This window comes from Stegodyphus dumicola, chromosome 8 (genome assembly GCF_044657685.1).
Source record: "Stegodyphus dumicola isolate Sdum_Otavi_A_Nest chromosome 8, ASM4465768v1".
NCBI lineage: Eukaryota > Metazoa > Arthropoda > Arachnida > Araneae > Eresidae > Stegodyphus > Stegodyphus dumicola.
This window is the reverse complement of record NC_140775.1, coordinates 163,870,252-163,892,271: the sequence shown is the minus strand read 5'-3', so window position 1 is coordinate 163,892,271 and position 22,020 is coordinate 163,870,252. Positions and strand designations below refer to the sequence as shown.

At 32.4% G+C, this 22,020-nt stretch overlaps 1 protein-coding gene across 1 annotated transcript in view; it reads left to right on the top strand.

Annotated features, from left to right (window-relative positions):
- Window positions 1–3,095: 3,095 nt before the first annotated feature.
- LOC118185574 (serine protease 33-like) overlaps window positions 3,096–22,020 on the top strand; it is a 157,920-nt gene continuing 138,995 nt past the window's right edge. Inside the window, exon 1 of the mRNA XM_085822681.1 lies at window positions 3,096–3,480. Within this exon, the coding sequence (XP_085678807.1) occupies window positions 3,478–3,480 (3 nt within the window). The 5' untranslated portion in view covers window positions 3,096–3,477. The remainder of the gene's footprint in view (window positions 3,481–22,020) is intronic.

Here is a 22,020-nt window from a genome sequence, read left to right as displayed (position 1 = left end):
AGGTTCAAGTCCCGGCGAGGTTATTGCTCATTTTCATGTCTCCTGCTTCGTAATAACCTAATGTCTCTACAGTTGAATTTCAATGTAATGCAGAACTTTTGTGAATGTTGCAGAAGTATATATATGAATAATATTAACTAACACTATATGCAGATGAGGAGTGGCATATCATTCCTAGATATGAATTAGTGATATATTCCCAGATATATTTAGTGATATTTAAATATCACTAAATATGTCAGAAGTGCATCATGAAGATGAATGTTAGTTTTGATATTGGAGAACTGGAAACCTATCAGTTGTTGTCAAACAGGTCTAAATTCTTTTTACTCTATAGAAAATAATCTTAAGGTTATGGACATTTCTTTTCATTGGAAATGCTTAGCGGCAGTAAACTCAAAATATTCCAGAAACAAAAAGGGCCGATCTTTCCGGCAGATGCAACTAGAGCACTCGGAGACCGCTATCTTTGTCTAAAGCAAGACGAACTTTTGATGGAATTGCAAGGTCCCTAACTCCTCGGATACTGCAATAGTTATCAGCACAACAATACTCCGTAATGAAAGTTGCAGAAAAATGATTTGCATGAATTAAAGGCAATCAGTGTCTTTTCTTCAGTATCTTTGTATCTCTTTTTCTTCTTAAAATGTCTGGTGATCAAGCTGGTGTCTACTGTATCGGAACAGAAGCCCAATTCATTAAGTTAAAGTCATCTTCACTGACAGATTAAGATTCTCAAGGAATTTTTATCTGGAGAATTGACTGTAATCGTACTGGCACGTTAAGAATTTGTACTTGGATTTCAGACACTGATTCTCAATGCACATTTGTATGAAGACAGTCTGAATTAGCATCTTTCTATATTGTAACCGCGAAAGAATACAGTAATGGCATTCTTTTCATGACAACAGTTCGCTTGTCCGAGGAAGAACTGTGAGAAATGGTTGCACCGAATTTCATATTCATAACACACATTTTAAATGCGGTCAATGTAGATGAAATTCTATGTTTCTTGCAAATATTTTTCAGGAATCTCTGTATTATGCATATATTAATGTTTTTCCTGCTGGTCGTTACCGCTCAGCCGTTGGTGAGCCATTGTAAAATTGCTGAACATTAGTATTTCGACCCAAGTTCAAATCCAGGATAATGAGCAGGCTTCATGGACTTTTCGTGTTTTTTCCCCTCATGTTAAGGTTCTCAAGGAACTGGCTTACGGGATTAAATATGAGCCAGTTTCTCTTAGAAAACCTTCGCGAAAGTGTATTTTCACCTAGAGATATAGCCCTAGTGTTCTTTCTCTTAATCGAATAATCCAGTACAATCCCATTGATCCATAGATCTGAAACTCATCAAAACTCTCTGCTGGAAGAATATTTTGAAAGAAATCTTTTATATTTGTTGAGTTAACAAATATTCTGAAACTCAGACCTGCTGAGCATATCTAAGATGCTCTACAAGACTGGTAATAAGCTATCCCAGCAGCCTTAAGAAGATCATTTTGACCGTCCTAGAAGAATAAGTGGACATATAACTAGAAGTAATTCATGGAATTATTGATTCCTTGAAAGCACACTGCGAGGCTTTCATTTCATTTCGTGGTAATGACACGCCCTATATTTTTTTCCCATCTATAACTTGATATCTATGATTCGTAGTTTTGTTCTGAAATAATTTCTGTCCAAAATTGAAGAAGGCTACTCTGCTGCATGCATCTTGTATCTGACGTATGTATCTGATGCATTTAATTTAAATAGCAGGTTTTGTCTTTAGTAAATGTTTTGTTAATTTTTAGCATATTTCATTTCGTACATAGCAAATAATGTTGAATTTTCAGTATCTGCCTCTAATTTTTTATAATAATAATTTATCTGCCGATTTATAGCACATTAATATTTTATTCTATGATTAGTGTTTTTTACGCTCAATTTTGAAGAGTTACATACTGTTTGAGAATGCAGCATATCGAAAATGTCAGAAACTCCTTTTCGGGTTGAAATATTAAAGATTAGCAATGGGAAGATCTTAAATTCAGATCCTGACAAAGGCATAGCTGATTTATCGCAATTTGTAGTTTTGAAAAGCTTAACAGTGGCGCATAACTTAAGTTCTGTATCGGGAATTCGTCATCACCCTGCATTTGGAAACTGGATCTTATCTCTCCTCCCCAGTCGCCTACTAGCTGCTGAGCGGTAATGTCGCTGAACATTGGTAGTTCGGTCCGAGGTTCGAATCCCACGAATGGGCTGGCTGCGTGGACGTTTTCGTGGTTTCTCCATGTGTAACGTGGGTACGAGGCAGTTTCCTTTAGACAGTCCTACACGAAAACATTATGCAGATAGCCCTCGAAGGCTTTGCCATAATGAAATAAACTAAACGCTCCCCAGTACACTTGTAAGTGGAGGAGAATCTAAGAAAATCTCGCCTTTCTCATAGCATGCTTTATTAACACAAGTGGTAGCAGATCTAGCTAGCATTCAGAACATCCGGAGTCTGAATTCCGACGAGGGCATCGCTGAAGTTTATGTTTCCTGCTCTGAAAGGCATAATAGTATCTACACAATGACAAAGAGCCCAATGGTTGAAAATCTCATAGCTCGTGGACAGGAAGCAGAGGAACGGTAAAAAGCAGTGGCCATGAAAATAATGTAAGCATCTTCCTTTTATTCAGAAGTTCTGATACTCTAGAGCATCTTGATGGACGCATCATCTTGTTTATGAACTTACCAAGTTCATGACTTGCATTAGCCATGAATTTGAGAAATATATCATCTCAATCGAATGTATATTATTGAAAAATCTGGGACAAACTTTCCTCATGTCAAAATTTGTGAACAATTTTCCCTGGATTAAAAATTACGACAAGTACGAGGAAGAGAGTATCACCGCCATAGCTCATCGGTTACGATGCACGAACGCAACCTATGGATAACATAAATTACACAATAAATAGGCGAAGAAGGAATAGTAAAAAAAAACAACGCGCAACAATCCACCCTCGATCAAACGCACCAGGCGGGAATATCGTTCGGTTCCTTGCGATTGGTTCCTCTACGCGCGAAGTAGGACTTTTTTTCATCTTTCTTTATTTCATTTGTTCTAACGGCCACCGATAATTCCGTCGTCGAAAAAGGAGGTCAGCCGACGAGCAGCACAACTCCGCTCCAGCAGTTTGTTCGTACCGCAAAACGAAACTTGCCTTCAATATGGCCGTGCACGTCCGATTTCGGTGACGGGTTAAAACAAAGACGGTGGCTAAGTTCTATTTAGAATTAATTTCAGAATTCAATAAGGTGCTGGAATTTTTCTGTAGTTTTTAGAACATTTGGATTTCTTTCTTCGAAATGTGGTTATGACCGAAACTCTTCGATTAAGTGTCACCCATACCAGCGCGGGCTTTTCAAAATAAAAACAGCAGTGTTGGAGAACAAAATCGGAAATACCTAGGTCGGAAAAAGTGCACATCAACAAAATCCCATGGTAAGCAGGAATATTTTCGAATTGTATGTTTTGCCTTTAAATACCGGTAAAAATATGAGTTAAACACACAGAAAGAATAAATCTGTCAAAAATAAATGTTTTTATTCAGAAGTGAATGATGAAATTACAAATTACTTTTTCAGCCCAAACATGTTTAAATTGATATGTTTTATAACAATTTATTATTTCTCGCGTATTTAACATTATGAAGTTTTTCCATTAAAATTTAACTTACATTTTGAATGAAATAATAAAAATTTTGTTGTTATAAATTTTGTTGAATGAAGGTTCGAGAAATCACAGAACGGATAAAACGTATTTCAATTATCAAGTTTTTTATTTATATATTCTGTTTTAAAATTTTTTTCTCATTTCTTGAGTACAATTCAAATAGGCAGTTTTTAGCAATATTTATATTTAAGATATGATACTTGGAGAAGCGGGCGATTAAGAATATTTATTACGTTTTCTTTATATATATGTATGCCTTTGTATGCTGCATGGAAATAATAGCTATAAATCATGTATTTATAGTTTTCTGAAATATTATCGAAATTGATTAAATATTAAAAATTGAAAATTTAGATTTCCTTAATATTATTTCGTGCTTAAAATTAAATATAAAATAGTGAATTACTTAATGTAAAGCAAAAGTTTTGAAGACCGTAATATTATTTTTATTACTCCTAAAAAGCACAAAAAATATTGCTTACTTTTCCTCTAAATTTCTGTAAAACTATTATGAAAGATATATTATCGTTTCCTAATTAAATGATTAAATTTGTATTCAGATAACCATTGGTTTTCATAAGATGAAATAGATATTAAAAAAGAATTGCTAACTTTATCTACTTGTTAGTTAAACCATATTATTTAACTTATAATTTATTACATGAGAATGTACCATTCGTTATAATCATGACAATTACAGTATCTAATGGCAACACTATTTTATTTATAAATTATAAATCAGATACTTTACGGTGAAAGTCTAAATTTTTTCTAAATTCTATGCAATTTTAATAATTAAATCATACTAAGAAGAGTTTGGAGTTTATATTGGACTACTGAAATGGAATTCATTGAAGTTTAGAATTAAATTTTGCGCCATTTAGGAATTTTGACATGTTTTTGATTATTTCACTGCTATTTGCTGCAAAAAATAAAGGTTACAAAACTGTAAAGTGATCAAACTTACATAAAAAGGAATTGTTTTCCATGTAAACAAGTCTTCAGGTATACATAAATTGTTATTAAAATTTATATTTAGGCAGAAAGAATCGAAAGTTTTAAACTTTCTATTAATTTAAAAATTTCCTTTTATCTTATCACAAAGTTTAGTGTTTTAAAAATAAGCGATTGCTTATGATATTTTAATAAAGATTTTGTCTACTAGAGGAAAGTTCTCATATGTTTGGAATTGCTTCAAACTATAATTCAGTTCAAAATATTTCATACAGAATAAAATTTAACTTTCTCTTTAATTTCTCTACTATTTTTCATTTAATATAAAATTGCAAGTTGATTGCATTTAATTACTTTCTTTAATTTCTTCATATCCAGACAAACACTTATAAAAGTAAGAGTTAGGTATTTTTGGCTAAGTAGTAGTTTGGCTGCTTATATATATGTGTATGTAAGTTTATTTAAGTATGTATTCATACACATACAGTATCTGTAGCTGGACTAAGAAAAGAAAGACTCTGTTTAATCGTGCTCTGTAGAATTCTGCAATGCATTTCATAGCATTTAATTTTCAATAAAAATTTAGCTGCATTTTTGGAATTTCATGACTAAAATTAGCTAGAAAATATATATCTTCCTAGCAGTACCTTTGTAAAAAAGGAGGTAATAATTTGTAAAAATCTTTGTAGGTTTGTAAAAATCTTTGTAGGAAAAAAAAAAAAAAAAAAAAACGACAACTCGCAACCAACGCCAATTTTCCTTCGAATTTTTGAACTTATCTGATATTTGGCACTTAAGCCTCATTTTCATGATTAAAATTATAGTAACTCACATTTGTTTTTGGGCACTTGTATATTTGAAATGCATTTGCACAGATCTTGTACTAAATTCAAATTTTTCTAATGTATTAATAACTCAAAGATTCAATTTGCCCAGAAAGGCTATTGATTTCCTTTTGACATTTTGCGTCGTCCACTATAAAACGGCGTTTTCCTTTTCAAATTGTTGCCACCAAATATTTGAGCCCTGCATTATATTTAAAGAAATTAGATAATGAAGCATCTGCAAGAATGTATGCATGTTTCTGGCATTGTAAAAACACAACGGTACCTAGAGACATGAAATTTTAAATAAAGTATTTCTCCACTCGAAGATGAGCATCTGGAAATCCATGTTTGGAATTTGGGATTTGTTTTATTATTATCTAATATTTTTTTACATTTTAACGAATTTGTGATTAACAAACTCAACGATTTCAAAGCGAACAATGGCAACACTGTACGAAAAAAAACATTTTTATCTCCAGCGCGCGAGAAGGTGTATCGGAAATTCTAAAGATATGCTCTTTTTAAATTATTTTCTGATATTGCTGTTGAAATGAATTTTATGTAGCGTAAATGCAAAGAACATGATATTTAATAAATAAAGTTAACACATAAAACATTAATAATAAAATGCCAAAAAGGTGTTTTGTAAGCCATCTTACTAAGAAGTTTAGTGAAAAGTGAAAAGAACATGGTATTTATAAATAAAGGTAATACATGAAACGTTAAAAAAATGCCCCTTTGGCGTAATGTAAAATCTGAAAGCTTTCAGATTTTTTTATTTATTTTTTCTGCATTTTTAAGTCTTGTTTGATTCAAAATAAATATCATAAAAATATTTTACGCAATAAAATAATATATTCAAAAAGTGCTAATCTACATAATAATTCGTAATATTTCTGAAGATCACATTTCTTGTCTTAATGTTTTGTTTGAAATGAAAATAGATTACAGGAATTGTTGCCTGCATTTGGAAATTATTACTTATTTAGCAAAATATAGCAACAGTTCCATATCTGAAATGAACATGGCAAGAAGCTATAAATTAACGGCAGTTTCTGTTAGAAATTTAACTATTTATCATTTTAAAGATGGCAAAAGTATTCGTAATATCTAAAAATATCTTAATGTAAGGAAAGGATGAAAACTGCGGGGAACTATTGAAAATGTACTGACATCTAGACCGCATTCCAAACTAACACCAAAGAATCGGATTTATATTATGAAAGATAAATAAAAATAAAGATAAATAAGATTTATCTTGTGAAAAATTTAACAGCGCTAAAACATTAGTGCTGTAAAACTTGCAGGAGGTTTAGAAGAACGGTTTGCAATATAATTCAATCCTGAAACTGTTAGAAAGGTCATTAGAGCATACACGATACAACGGTCAGAGAAAGAAATTCTTCAACAAGAAAATAATGGAAATATATATAGCGTTTGGAAACTCCATCGTAAGCAAAGATTTAGCATATTGCTATAATGTTACATTTGAAGAAGAGTCAAAAGTTAATATATTTGGGTAGAAGGACGAAATTCTGTATAAAGAAAGCCTTATGAAAAACGGAATCCGGAAAACCTATTGCCTACTATTAAGCAGAGGAGGAGGCATAATGGTTTAGGGATGCCTGGGATAGAAAAACTGGCTTTTATAGAAAATAATATGGGTCAGTATACATTTACGACACGAAAACATGGAAGTATTTGCAAGAAAACGTGGAATGTAAAATGCATTTATGTTCGGACTTAAATTCTATTAAGTATCTATGGAGTGAGTTGGAGAAAGGAATAAGGAAACATGACATTTCTTTAAAGCCTCTTCCTAAAAGAAGTTCTTATGGAGGAATAGAACATTTTCATCCGAAAAAATGAACTGAATCCATGCCACAACGGATGACAAATATAATGTTAGCTAAAGACTATCCGATTGAGATATTAAATTCCTCATTATTTTCAGGCTTTTATCAAATATAAGCTGTTTGTTCAAAGTGTCCGAATACTTATGCAAGTTCATTTTCAAAACCTTTTAAGTAAATTATGTTTCCTATTAAAAACATTTTGAAAAACGCTTTTCAAAACAAGCAAGTTTTTAAAAAAAGATGATCAGTAATGTATATGAAAGAAAAAGAAAGTCATTTCGTTAGTATTTAGTAACTGATATTTGCAAATAAAACCAAAAAATTATCGCTGTTAGAAAATAATTTGATTCACTGTAATTAGAAAAAGTTAACATTTTTTTGTAGAAATAAAAGCAAAACAAAAAATGGAAATAATTATCTAGCGCTTTTTTCACTTCAAAATTTTAAATATATCCAATTCCCATTAGCGGTGTTGAACGGTATTTTCATGATTAAAATTAACTGGAAAGTATTCATTTATTTTTTTTAAAAAATTATAAAAATGTCAATATGTTTTCTCTGAAAGATTTCGAATTTTTAAATGCACCCCATTCTAGTTAGCAATGGTTAAGTCATTCTTTATGATTAAAGTTAACTAAAAATATCAGTATATTTTTGTAGCAATTAACAACCATAAATCCAACATAACCATAAATATCCAGTCTTTTGCATTCATCGAATAATTCTTATTTAACTGAATCTTTAACTTTAACTGTTCGTAATAAGATACGCAAAAAGATCTAAATTAGGTGATTCAAATTCTTTTTTATTCTAAGAGATCGATCGCATGAAAAATGGAGCATCGTTTTCGAGGATGCAAGAATATGGATATACCGTATCCAAAAGCAATGAAACAATAAGAACTTGTTTCGCAAACCACAAGCACAAGACGGAACCAAGTTTATCGCGACGTAACAAAGCTATCAATCAAAGGATAGATCTTACTAAAGAAGAGAACGCGACATTTTATGGATGTTTTCTGGCAATAAGTTTGAGGTTTATGAGCGACAATAATTTATTACCAGGACATCGATAAAATCCGGAAAATATCCTTGTCTAATTTCATAACGAAGAGGCAATTCTAATGTTGAAAGCGCCTAAAGATATTCTTCACAGATGAGAAATCTTTACATTGTTATTCTGAGTTGATACCCTTGTTTAGTACGATACTGGATAAAGTGCAGTCAACTGCAGATTATGAGGGGGCGGTTTAACCGGGTTACGGATAATCAGACCCTGTGTAAAAAATAAGAAGTTTGTCTATTTCGGAACGATGGAAAAATTCAACGTAAAATAAAACTGTCTGCTGAAAATACAAAAAGAAAGGTGTTTAGAATAATATCAATGATGATGGCTACCAGACGAACGTTGCCAAAAAACTAAATATTCTAACCGACCTTTTTTACGTGATTTTCAATTCTGACTTAGCTCAAAGTTCTTTTGCAAATATTCTTTGATTCTATTAATAATTCAGATTCTTAATTCCGAATAATGTTTTTGTTTCATTATTTGCAATATATTCTTTTCATTTTAAATGCTGATTTAATTTAAGTAACCATTTTGTTTAGATTTTTGCCTGAGAATACAGGTAAATTATTAATAGTATTTTTTGTTAATTATACTACATGTTATTCCTCTTTTTTGTGTTTTCTTAATTGCCCTAGGATTAACTGTTATAATTCTGAGTTGATAGTGAACATCGTAGACGGTATTATCCAAACAAATATACAATTCACTGAAAGTGATTGATTTTCTTTTCAACGAAAGAACGGAAACGTAAACATCATTTAACAATCATTTGGGCTAAATAACTGGCAGCACAGAAATACAATAAAATCACACAATTATTTACAATTGTTCTGCCTTTCCAAAATGCTTTGTTTAATAGGATCAGTCAATGGATGCATGTGTTTGTTAAACATTTTACTTTTTGTTTTTTAAATGTCACAGTTTAGCCTTTGCGCCTGTAAGCGTCATTTATATAATAACTATAACATATTTAACATGTTTATGCCTGTTGCTGTAAATAAGGACTGAATATTGCCAGTTATTAACATTAACATTAACCTGTAACTCTTACATCTCTCACTGCCATTGCTGAATTTATTATGAAGGAGTTGGACAACCCATAGCTTACTTGCTTATCATGTCAAGGGCTTCAGTGCCATTTTTTAAGTTAATGAAAACCAGAAATATTTTTTCGCTAAGAATTTATGAATAAATATATGAGTGGATAAAATTGTAAGTACATTTTTAAATTTTAAATACATTTATTACGGATTATATTAATGGATATTTTAGAATCTGGCTTTGAGATTGGCCTAAAATATATTAGCTTTTTAAGGCGTATGCTGCATCACATCTTGCTTTACATAAAGGTATTGATGTTTGGCTAAGAATAACGAATCTGTGTTGTATGTCATCGTGTTCTTTGAGTTGCTGAATATCGAAAGGAAAGCATCATATTTCAAGGAAAGTAACTTTTAATTAGATATTAGATAGATTCGAAGAATATAATAGCGAAATGTTTGAGTGCGTTTTTAAATGAGTTACAATGCCGCACTCAAAAAAACAGACTACTGCTATACTTATGAAAGAACGCCATATACCAGACGTCAGTACAAGAAAATGCTCTAATCACTGTCAGTTTCTAAAGTTTTGATCTAAAATGTGCAACTATCGAAAGAATTCTTTAGGAATGTATTAATTTTCTTTTTATCAAGTTTGAAGTAAATATGGAGTTTGCAAAATTTCCGATTTAAAAAAAGAGTTACGTTGCACGTACGCAGAATTCTGAAGTGCTCATCTGTGCATGGAAAAATTCGAAAGTGCCGGAGAGATCACGTGACACTACAGAAAATACTATTCAAAGCCTCCTGGTTAGTTCTAGAATTCTCTTTCTTGGTTGTGATGCCGATGTGCGTTTACGAATTATGCTGCCCCCGCTGCTATGTTCTGAAATAATTCGCAAGTTATTTTTATTTAAACTGAAGGGAAAAAGCTATTTGCTTTGGTATTCTTCATTTAGAATGGACAGTTATGATTTTCGTGTTGCCAGTTTTATAAAATAATTTGCAAATTACTTTTTAAGAACTTGCAATATCATCAGCTCAGCAGCACGTTTTTGTTCGTGTTTAATTATCTAAGAATTAAATAAGAGCAGTACGTTACTAAAAATAATTCGAATAAAGAAGAATGCTTTATTTTATACTGACACTTAAAAATGACTGTTTCGTTTTATTTTTTAAATGTACTTTGGAAAATAAAGGAACTAAAGTTTTGGCGAAAGTTGCTATCAGAAAAAAAAATCAGCTTATAGTAAGCTCTCAAATAATATGAGTAATTTGAAATCGTAGTAAGTAAAATTTCAGCAAATGTCCGTTCGAGAACTGAACGTCTGTAATACTGTGAGAAGAAACAAATATAAGTTTTAGACTGTGACCGTAAATTAAAATTTTATTCTAGCTTGAATGTCAAGTTAAGGTCATTTTTTTCAGTTGCCTATTTAATCTAATTTACTGCAAGATATAACTACGATATTATTTTATTTTTATATGAATCGGTCTCTGGTCATGATATGCAAAATTTTAAATAAGCATTTTGGAATGGCTTGCAATTTTCGCCCTTTTTTGCTATGGTGTTTAACATTCTGTCTATAGTAACAGAAAATGCTGTATTACATCCCTGTTAGTAAAATGGAATTAATTATAATTATGCACAACGCTTTATGTAATTGTTCTCCATTCAGTTGGCAATAAATGGGATACTATTGTTTCTTAATATTATTTTTTCTATATCCCTCTTTCTCAGTATTTAATATTTGTTGGTAATTAAAATCTGCCGCATTTTTTTACTGTTTGTAAATGTTTAGCATATTATTGCAAACAAAGATGTCTAACTCTTACGGACTCAAAATGCAATGAAATCAAACTAAATTCGCAAACAAAAGACCTTGCCAAAAGCAGGAATTATCACTTGGTAAACAGCATCTCTTCTTATTGATAATTACCTCTCATTGATCATGTCAAGAACTTACAGTAAAATATGAGATACTGGAGATCAATGAAAAATATTTGCTTATTTGTTTCAGTTTAACTTCAGCCATTGTTCCTCAGTTTCGCTGTTGCAGTTAGTTCATCAAAAATTGTTCCTTTAAAATTCAAAATGCCTTTTGACAGAAAATAACGATATCTAGTCTCTTGTAATGCTTTCTACTCTGCAGTAAAAGGACGGGCAAATCTGAGCATTCCAAAGTTTACCTTCCCATGCGCTGAAACATTTTAAAATTCATTCTGTAATTAGCATCTCATGAAAGCTGTTTTTCTTGACATACGACTGATTTCCGTTATAATGATAATTTGCTACACCGATTACAAATGCCGACTTTAGTTTATCGAGCCGTGAAAAGACAGAGTGTAATTGGACTAAGGTTTACCTTTTCGCCGCCATAGTTCTCTCACTATAGTTTACATTGATGGAGACATAGCTAGCATAGTTTGATGTTGAAGCTCCTAGGAATGAGTGAAATGCTCATTGATTTAGTTACTTAAATTGAGAATAGGAGAACAATACAATTAAATCTTACATTCGTTGTTTGCTTTATCCCAGAGTGCTACTAAATATAGCCCGAGTTAATGTACCCTTTTGTTCACTGCTGAAATCAGCTTTAACTCTCTACCATAACCTCTTCCATGAATGGTATAAATAAATATTTTGAGTTATTTTTAAAATTTCCAATAGATAGTTTAATAGGTATCTACTGATTTATATATTTTTGTTTTTTTATGCTCAAATAAGTACTTATTTATATATTTTGTTTTTTAAGTATGGCAAATACTGATATTTTTAGCAGGTATTACCTATTACATAGGTAGCCATTTTGTAAATATAGATAGCTACCAGTTTTTAAATATGCATGTTTATAAGTCTATTAATATAGTATTTAGCGCATGTAACTACACTTATATAATGCAAGCGGCTGGTTAAACTGTAGAGTCATTAGGTTAATTGGAAGCAGAAAAGATGAAAAAATATGCAACTGCCTTTGCCGGGAATCGAACAACGGATTTCTGGAATAACGGCCCAGCGTGCTACCGTTACACCACGAAGGCACGCTAGGGAAGTTGGAGAAATACCTTATAAAATTTTTCGGAGAATATGGTATACCAATATTGAATGTCTCGTAAAGAAGATACAGAAAAACGGTGTTAATATTTGTAATTGAATGTTATGAATGCAATAGGTGAAGAGCTTATACATAAAAATGATTATTCTAAGTTCTGGAATCTGTATTAAAGATGTAAATAAAATCACAGAAAATCTAGTTCCGAAGTCAGAATAAAATTAGCAGTACTTAGAAATTTCATTCTTTATTATTCGAAAGAATAAAAGGAAATGAAAACAAAGGCCTTCGATGCGCAAGTAGTAAATACTTGCGAGATTCTCAATTCATTTAATGTTTCATCTAAAATACTTCTCACAAACTCTAACCAGGCCGTTACTTGTGGAAAATAAGCACAATTTTCTAATTTATTTTTCTTAATCACAGGAAGGGAAGGGTGCGCTTTCGTGGCTAAATGTAATATGAATACGAGATAGCTTTTCTTTTAAAATCCTACACGAAAGCATCTCCTCTCTTGGAAAGATAGCCTTTGCCATGATCAAATAGACCAAACCAACTGTAAGCGAATAATGCCCATGATACAATGCAGTTAAGCCTATCTTTTGTGAAGATAGTCATTTTAGGGAGGCTGTGTGTTCATACCGATGTTTACTCGTGTTCTTCGAAATACTGGTTGCTTTGAGAAATAACCATCTTAGGAAGAGGTAGTTTTTCACTTTTTATCTATTTTTGTCAAAAATGAGTGTTTTAAGTATATTTAAGCAATTGTAATGATTAATTTACAGGTTTTCCTAATTACTTCAAAGTACTTTTGTTTGCCATGGAGACATAAGATAGCATCATCTGCACGGGTTGCTGCCATTCTTTGTTGTAGCACACAGCAAAAACCCCTTTATTTATTCACAATGATTTTATTTACGGGTATTTATAAGTTTACGGGTAATATTTTCCCAAAATATATCAAATAATGTTTCTTAAACACTTACATAAATTTAATTTCGTAGTTACCTAGCATTTTCTTCCTTTTTCTTCAGTTTATATGAAAGTTTCGCATGCATGTACTCGCAGAAAAAGGCGAAGCCATTGTAAAATTCCAAGACGATTTAGTATGGTTAAAAAGAACGTTTCCATGTTTGTCAGATACCCGAATTCAAAACTCAGCATTATGCATGAGAATTATTGACTTTTTCTTCCATTCATACTAGGTCAAGAAAGCAAAAGTGTCAAACTATGTTACAAAAAAAGCAATTCACATTTCGACACATACGACTTCTCTCAAATTCTGCTTTCATTATATGTAAATGCGAAATGATTTAGTGACATTTTCCAGCTGTTTAGAATGAAACTACTGCAGTTCCTATGCGAAGCGCATGTAATTTATTTTTCTTCTTTTCAGAGTTATTTTTTGAAATTATTTATGAACATTGCATTGGAAAATACAGAAGCGAATATTTATTTTATATCATTTGAATCTAAACAAAAGCGAAGAAATGCATTTTTGTATTAAGGTTTATTAAAAAACAATGAAAATGTGTTTAATAAAATTTTAAGCTACGCAATAAAATTTTAAGCTTTAAGCTACGAGTTTAATATTTTCAATAACGGTATTTAGTATCGTTCTAGGGAATTTTCTACATCCTTAATGTGTGCTTTCTTGCTGTAACTGGAAGCATATCCGGTTAGAGTCGGGATGTCCGGATTTCGAATGTCGTAAAAGGCATTGCTATTTTTCATATTTCTTGCTCAAATAAATAAATAAATAAATAAAAATTAAAAAAAAAAAAAAAAGATTCTAAATAATTGTACAAGTGCCTAAACTGAAATCGCTGCGGATGAAAACTTGTTGCCACCTGCTTTTGGAACTTGGGTCTCCCTCCTTCCAAATTCCCTTTCTCCCAATCACCCTTCTGGGCGTTGGGTTAGGTTAGGTTATTTAAATATGTCAAAGCATAAGAGAGCTATCTGCCTGAGGCAATGGATGCCTTCCTGGAGAAAGTTTTAGGTGAATTGGTTTATATTAATTTTATACATGGAAAAATCACGATAACCGTATATGCAGCCAACCTTTTTACCTGGGTTTGCATTGGGTAGAACTATCAGTATTCAGTGGTCTTAATCACTCGGCCATTCTTTGACAGGGAAGAATTGAAGATTTTTTTTTTTTACCGTGTGCCTTCCGCCCGGCTAGCAACTGAGAAACTCGGTGTTGGAATCCTTGCCAGGCACTGCTTATACGTAACTAAACTTCAAAAATTCCGATAACTGGACCAATGGAGCCCGAGATAAGATAAGCTATAGTAGGGACAGAACATCAGAGACGAACCCTGCCATGGTACCGAGCCTTTCGGCACCATCCATGGTACCGAGCCTCCCGTGGATGGTACGGAGACCATCCACGGGGGCGCGAGCCACACCGGTCCCACCTGGGCTTCCACGAAGCATGGGACCAAAGAACGCTATGAAGCGTTTTGAACGAAGTCTCTTTGCCCCGGTCACCACTTCGGGAGCATCGAATATTCAAATGGGGTGGTCCATACCAGTACAAGTCCCCCAACAGCGACCAAATGAGACCAAACCCCCAAAGATAGCCACGTATCATACAATGTAACAACCCCACAGCCAAGGGGCAGACAAGGCAGCACCAGTACGGTCCCTGCCAAGCCTGGACCATCCTGAGAATAATCTCGGGTTCTAGTCCTGTGAAGAGTGATTATACGTAATTGAGACTGCTTAAGTACAGATCCCAGATTAAGTACTTCCCAGGAATTCTCCTGAGTCAAATAATACGTCACCGCTAGACTTTGGCCATTGCCTCCCTTCCTCCTCAGTCACCCTTTAAATGGGGGAGGATGTAAGAAATTTTCTCCTTTCTTACCTCTTGCCTTCGTGGAGTATAATTATAGAACCGTGTTCGGCTAGCGTCGAGAGGTGCGAATTTCGAATCCCGGTGAGAACAATGCTTATTTTTCATATTTACTGCTCCGAAATAAACCTATTGATAGTATATCTTAATACAAAATAATGCTACATGAAGGATATATATATTGCAAACTTCGTGCGTAAGCGATCCAGTGAAATAAATGCACTGCTGTGTCTTGAATAAAGAGCCCGATATGACAGCAGATGAGCTCTGTTAAAAAACAAAGTTTTAACCCACTTACTTATACGGATATTTCAGTTTAATGGCGTTGTTCAAATTCTGTTATGGCGTACTCTGTGGTATAGTTCTTTTACGGTTCCTGTTGTTTAATGACATTTATACCTTACTTTCTTCATTTCTGATAATGAATACGCTTCCACTATTTGCAGTGTTTTCTTTTTACAAGCCCAAAAGGGCTATTTAGTCTTGAAACACGATTTTGCATTGTTTCCCTTTGCATTGAGCCGTTTGTCATTTGGCAAAATGTAAGATATTTGTCTTTCAAATTGAATCCGTCTGTTTTTGAATAACAAACTGAGCTATTTAAAAACATTAGATGCAGGTCTTACGAATAATATTTTTGTAAACTTTATAATGTGATTGATTTAAATAAAAATGCATTCACGATGTATCTAATTAAAAATATGAAATACTATAATAGAATTACTTATATGTTTTTTTCATTTTTGAAATCTACAATATTTACATAACGTTCACATGTTAGCCGAAATGTATATTCCTCTAGTATCCTATGAAATACTTCGCTATTCCACCTGAGCCATCTCTGTTGATAATCTCTACGAATAAACTATATTAAAGTTTGAAAGACCACCCAACTGGTATAGTGGTTAGCTTCCGAAGGGCCCGGATTCGAATCCTGTAGGAGGCATGAATGTTTGTAAATATATAGTGTCCGCGTGGCATGGTGGTACTGTAAATATGCGGCGAGCGAAAGTTCTCTCGAGAGGTTGGTTTTCGGGGAAAAGGGGTGGGATACCCTAGGAGCCGTTCCCCCGGGTGCTCTCCATTAAAATTGGGGAGGAACTGAGCTAAATCGCACTGTCACATGTAAGATGCCCAAGTTCCCAAACGACAGGCGTATCTTGCGCTCCACGAGGAATGCAACTCCTTCGCACGAGGAATTTTGAGGGCTTGGGCTGTCAATAGGTCAGATAAGTGAGCAACAACGAAGCCAACAAAGTTTGAAAGATTCCTTTTAGGCGACCTTTTCAGATTTAATTTCCAAACATTAATTTATCTTACGAAACGGAGGGAATTTATTTTCCAAGTACTAAGTCTTTCTCTTATTTATTCCTAGTTTGAAATAAAGGTACATTGTTGATAGTATTTTTCTGTTAATTATAACATGGGTTGTTCCTCTTCCCTACATCATTAAAATTACTCTCAGATGCTCTTTTATTCCCAGTGAAATATCTTCTGGAGTTAGAATGCAATTAACTTGTATCGTAAACCGGATATTACCTACCACAAAATCCTGTACCCGTCAATAGCTTTTCGGATGCTATGTGATAGCACTGCTCCAAATTGGTCCAATAATTCAATACCTGAATTGATTATTCACGCATTGAAAAGTTCTCATTACTTTATAGGCTGAAATCGAAGACATCAATCAAGGAATTTGGTATTTAATTAGAAAAAGGTGACAGGTGAAATGAGATCAAACTGTTTTGATTTCTTGCTCTAACGCATTTTTGAAAAATTCGTTGAAGAATAGTTTCCTGTGTTTTAAACTTTGACAGTACAAATAGCGAATTTTTATAAGGGTTTATTTAATGAACGTCAGCAAATTTGATATGATTTCCAGAGGTGGTAATAATTTAGACAATATTGCGATATTTTCTGGTTTTTTACCAGATCTCCAAGTAAATCTCCAGAAGTCCTGTTTTAAATATTTTTTTAATTAGATCATATTTTTGAATTGCAGATCTAGAATAGCTGTTGATCACTCAACTTCAAAGGAAATGTTGCACAAATTATTAGCCTAAAGGGGTAATTTGTCCAGAATTGCTGTTAATTACGTTTTGGCATTTTGCGTTGGTTCACTATAAACGGCGTTTCACTTTTCAAATTGTTGCCACCATGTATTACAGCCCTGTATTATATTTGAAGAAATTAAATAATGAAGAGTCTGCATGAATATCTGTGTGTTTCTCGCACTGTAAGAAACAAGTCCTTTACTCAAATATGGGCATTTGGAAGCCCAAATTTGGAATTTAGGATTTGTTTAATTATTTATTTCATATTTTTTAAAACTTTAACGAATTTTTGATTAACAAACTCAATGATTTCAAAGCGGCAATGGCAACACTGTATGAAAAGAAAATTATCTTCAGCTCGCGAGACTGTGTATCGGAAATTCTAAGATATGTTCTTTTTAAATATTTTGTGATATTGCTGTTGAATTGAATTTTATGGTTTAAGTGCGAAGGACATGATGTTTAATAATTAAAAGTAAAACATAGAACGTTAAAAACGCCCCTTTGGGTGTAATATAAAATCTGACAGCTTTCAGATTTTTTTATGTCAAATTTTTAAAAAATATAGATAATCAAGAATGGTTATTACCATCTGTAAATGAAATTCAAATATTGAAATTTAAATTTTTGCAAGTAATTTGCCGCGTAATTTTTTGTAGGAGATTAATTTTATTTATTTTACATTGTTTTAATTTACCATTAATATTTATAAAATACTTTCGGAAGAATTAATGTTTTATACGTAAGTGTTTACATTTAATTTAGTTTTAAATATATAAATAGTGCTTTATTAAATTTATGTTTCATGGTTATATGCATAATAGTAGTTAATTTTCCTTTCATCATATTTACAAGTTCTTTAATGAAAAAGATATCTTTTCCTATTTAAGTTTCATCAATATAAAAGTTTAAGAAAAAACAAAATCGATCGAAATTAGCCCAGAACATGACTTAAACATATTTAAAAAATAAATTAAGAATTTAAGTTAAAAAGTTACAAATTAAGGTTTTAGAATAATAAATAAAGGAAGTTTAAAATAAAAAAATAAATAAATATTACTAACTTAACAATAATGAATTTAGAAAATTAAATTAAATAATTTCCAATAATACAATAAGTAGCATATTTTGCATTAGAATTAACCTTTTAAATAGTTTAATAAGCTGAAAATTACGCATTATAAAATGATTTTATGTCAGATGTTTCAGTGGAGTTCTTAATGGAAGGCGTCTCGCGGCGCAGCTCGAGTTTTTCACTCATCAGAATTAGCAGCTATAGATTCCTAATTTCAGTTTAATAGTTACCTTTATTTCTAGATTTTTTAAGATTATGTTATGAGAATTCAAATGATTCCAACAATGTTGTCGATTTCATTATCGACTACTCATATTAAGAAATTAGAGGTCAGAATTATAATTTTAGTGGTTAATTGGTGCATTGGCGCGTAATTTAATTAGTGAGTTTGATAAATCTTTTGTGTTTCATATCAAAGGCTGTTTTAATATTTGCATGTAGTTACCCATTTATTAACAAGAACATAGACTCAAGTGCATGAAAATTAAAGGCGAACATATATATGTGATGTACCAGCTTTTGTCAAGAATAAATAGATTGTTGAAGAATCATAAATGTAGTCGTAGCTTAAATTATCAGACGATAAGTTTAAAAAACAGGATCCATTTATTATTGGTCAGGAGAAATAGCAGTTACAAAATCTGATATCCGGAGTAAATAAAAGAGAACTACTAATAATACTTTGTATGAAGTTTACTGCATCGTGACATTTAAGAAAAAGCCCCGATATTCTTTTGCGAGTTCTTTTATAGCCTCTGGAAAGGCGGAGCTTCCAAGAAATGACGTCAGCCTCGTCATCCAATCCAGTCCGCTTTAAATATTTCCAGAACATTCTATAACTGTATAACTGTACGTGTAGAAAAGGCGGGAAAAACAACTTGGCTACGGGGCTGTAGATTTAATTCCACGTACTTTCAAATAACAGAACGTCGCCATTAAAAATGAAAAGAACATACAGTTAGAATTTTAAGTGTATTCTTGACTATGGAATTTTATTATTACATATATATATATGTATATGCGTATGAATAATACATGGTCAGTCTTGTCATTCTACATAGTGCAAATGTTTCATTTGCCATCAATGCTGCCTGGCAGAATGCCTGTCTTAAAAAGGATGCATTTTATAATCACAACTTTGCAGTTGAAATCGGAACTAGATTAACGATTTACTATCTTTTTGATGAATATCTGTGTTCCGTGAGATTTCGCTCAGTTTTTCCTAATCTTTTATGAACTAGAGAGCAGTTCCTGCTTTACAGAATTTTTCATTTGGATTTATAATTGTTAAATTTTAAATTTATGCCGCATTTAATTCTTGTTTAATTTTCTTCTTCTTTGAATAGTATTGTAACTTTTGTTTAGTTATTATATTAGTGCTAAAAATTACCTTGTGTAAGCCTCATGATATACTTTGTGGAATATAAGGAGATGGAACTAGAGGTATAAAGCACTCTTGACTGCGTGGCTTTGTGTTTTAGCATAAAGTGCTTACAATCTTGAACGTCCAGAGTTTGAATCCCAGCAAAAACACAGCACAGATTTCTTCCGGTTCTTGGCTCCGAAAAATCAAGTGGCGCCCGACTAAGATATGCTCGACGATGATTCGTCACCGCTTAAATTTTACGAATAGTCTTCCTAATGTAACTGAAAGCACGTCCGTCTGGAAATTGGAAGGTCCAGAACACGAATTCCGGCAAAAGGTATAGCAGATATTCGCACAGATCAAGCTCCCAAAACACCTAATATTTCCACGATTAAATCCCACACAAAAAGGTTCTTCCAAAGACAGATACAGTTCAAAGTTTACAGGAACATTAATAATAATTAATATTTGGAAACAAATTGCTTGAGAAATTAAATGAGTAAACAAAACGCTAAAAAATTTAAAAACATAAAATATTCAGAAATTATACATTTTCCCACTCGGACAGGTGTATCTTGAAGTTCGAATTTAGAATTTGTTTTTTTTTTATTCATTTCATACTTTGTACGAATCTAAGGAATTTCTGATTAACAAACTCTGCGATTTAAAAGCCGTGCTTTGCCATTCTGAAAACGTAAGATATTTATGTTTAAATTCAATCAGAAGACTCCGCGATATAAGAGAAGTGTCTTGCGACTCGGCGAAACGTCAGATATTTGTCTTTCCAATTTAATACAGAACTCGATGGCTTAAAGAAATGTGTTGCCACTGTAGAATGTAAAGTATTTTTATTTTCCACGGGCCAGTTTGTTACGATTTAAAGAAGCAAAAGATATCGAATAATTTTTTGTTTGTATTCTTTGCATTCTACACCCAAAAGTCACATGATCGGTATATTGACCAACCGCCATTACACTGATGACGTTTTAATACTCATAGTGTTCCCCTTTCTTCTTTCTTTTACTTCCTTGCACGAAGTAAATGAAGTAGTATAATTGCAAAAATTTCAGCTATCATATTTAATAGAAAATATCCATTTTGACCGCTCTCGAATCCATTTGAACGATTTTTTCCCTACATCTGTACGTACGGACAGACTAAAGAATCATTTTTTGCAAAACGGATTGTAAAATCGATTTAAAATGAATTCAGAAAGGATTATTTCTTGGCATCTCTACTTACTTAGGTACGTTTGTATGTATCTCGCATAACTCAAAAACGATTAGCCGTAGAACATTGAAGTTTCCTAGATGAGACCTGCTATAACATCTAGTTATTTACCTTTCCTTTTGTTGCTATCGGCCGCATCAAACATATATATACACATCCACCTTTTTCCACGGCTTAGTGAGCTCTGTTTTTTATTCATATGTGTTAGTATATTGTGCATTTGTTGCTTTAAAAATGATTAAATTATATTGTTCTTTTGTTAGGGTTTTATGCCTTTAAATAATCTGCATGTAACAGTTGTAGAATTATCAACAATTTATAAATGTAAGCGGTGACTAAGCCTAATAAGGTGACTATTGTTTACATTTGGAACTTATGGTAGTATAGTGAATTAAATCAGATGGTGCACCATTTTCAGTTTTTTTTTTTTTTTTACCTTGTGGAACCAGAAGTTATTTTTTGAAGTTTTTGTACATCAAAAAGTTTTTGTGCCCTGTGGCAGAATTGCTTGTTTTAACGTGGACGTAGATTTTACTGAAAATTTTATTTTGCAATTTAGTTTGCATTCCAATTGTAATTCCAAAACTTTTTCAACTGTTTTTAACTGTGTTTAGCGTTTTTCTGTATTTCATAAATTTTAATGAAGATGTTTTGTACTTTTATGTATTTTTGCGTAGCTGCGAAATAAGTTAATTGAATGAGAAATATATTTCTAATGAAATTCGAAGAAATACGTCTAAATGACATGCAGTATAAAAGCGAACAATTTAATAGGGCCTACACGGAAGTCATGTGGTGTCCGTATCAGATTTTCATAATGACTGTTTGAGCGGGTGGTTTCAAAGAAAAAGACTTCTTTACTTCCTATCAGTAAGTTTAAAACTAAACAGAGTATTTGTTATATTTTTGAGGAGGGGAAGCAT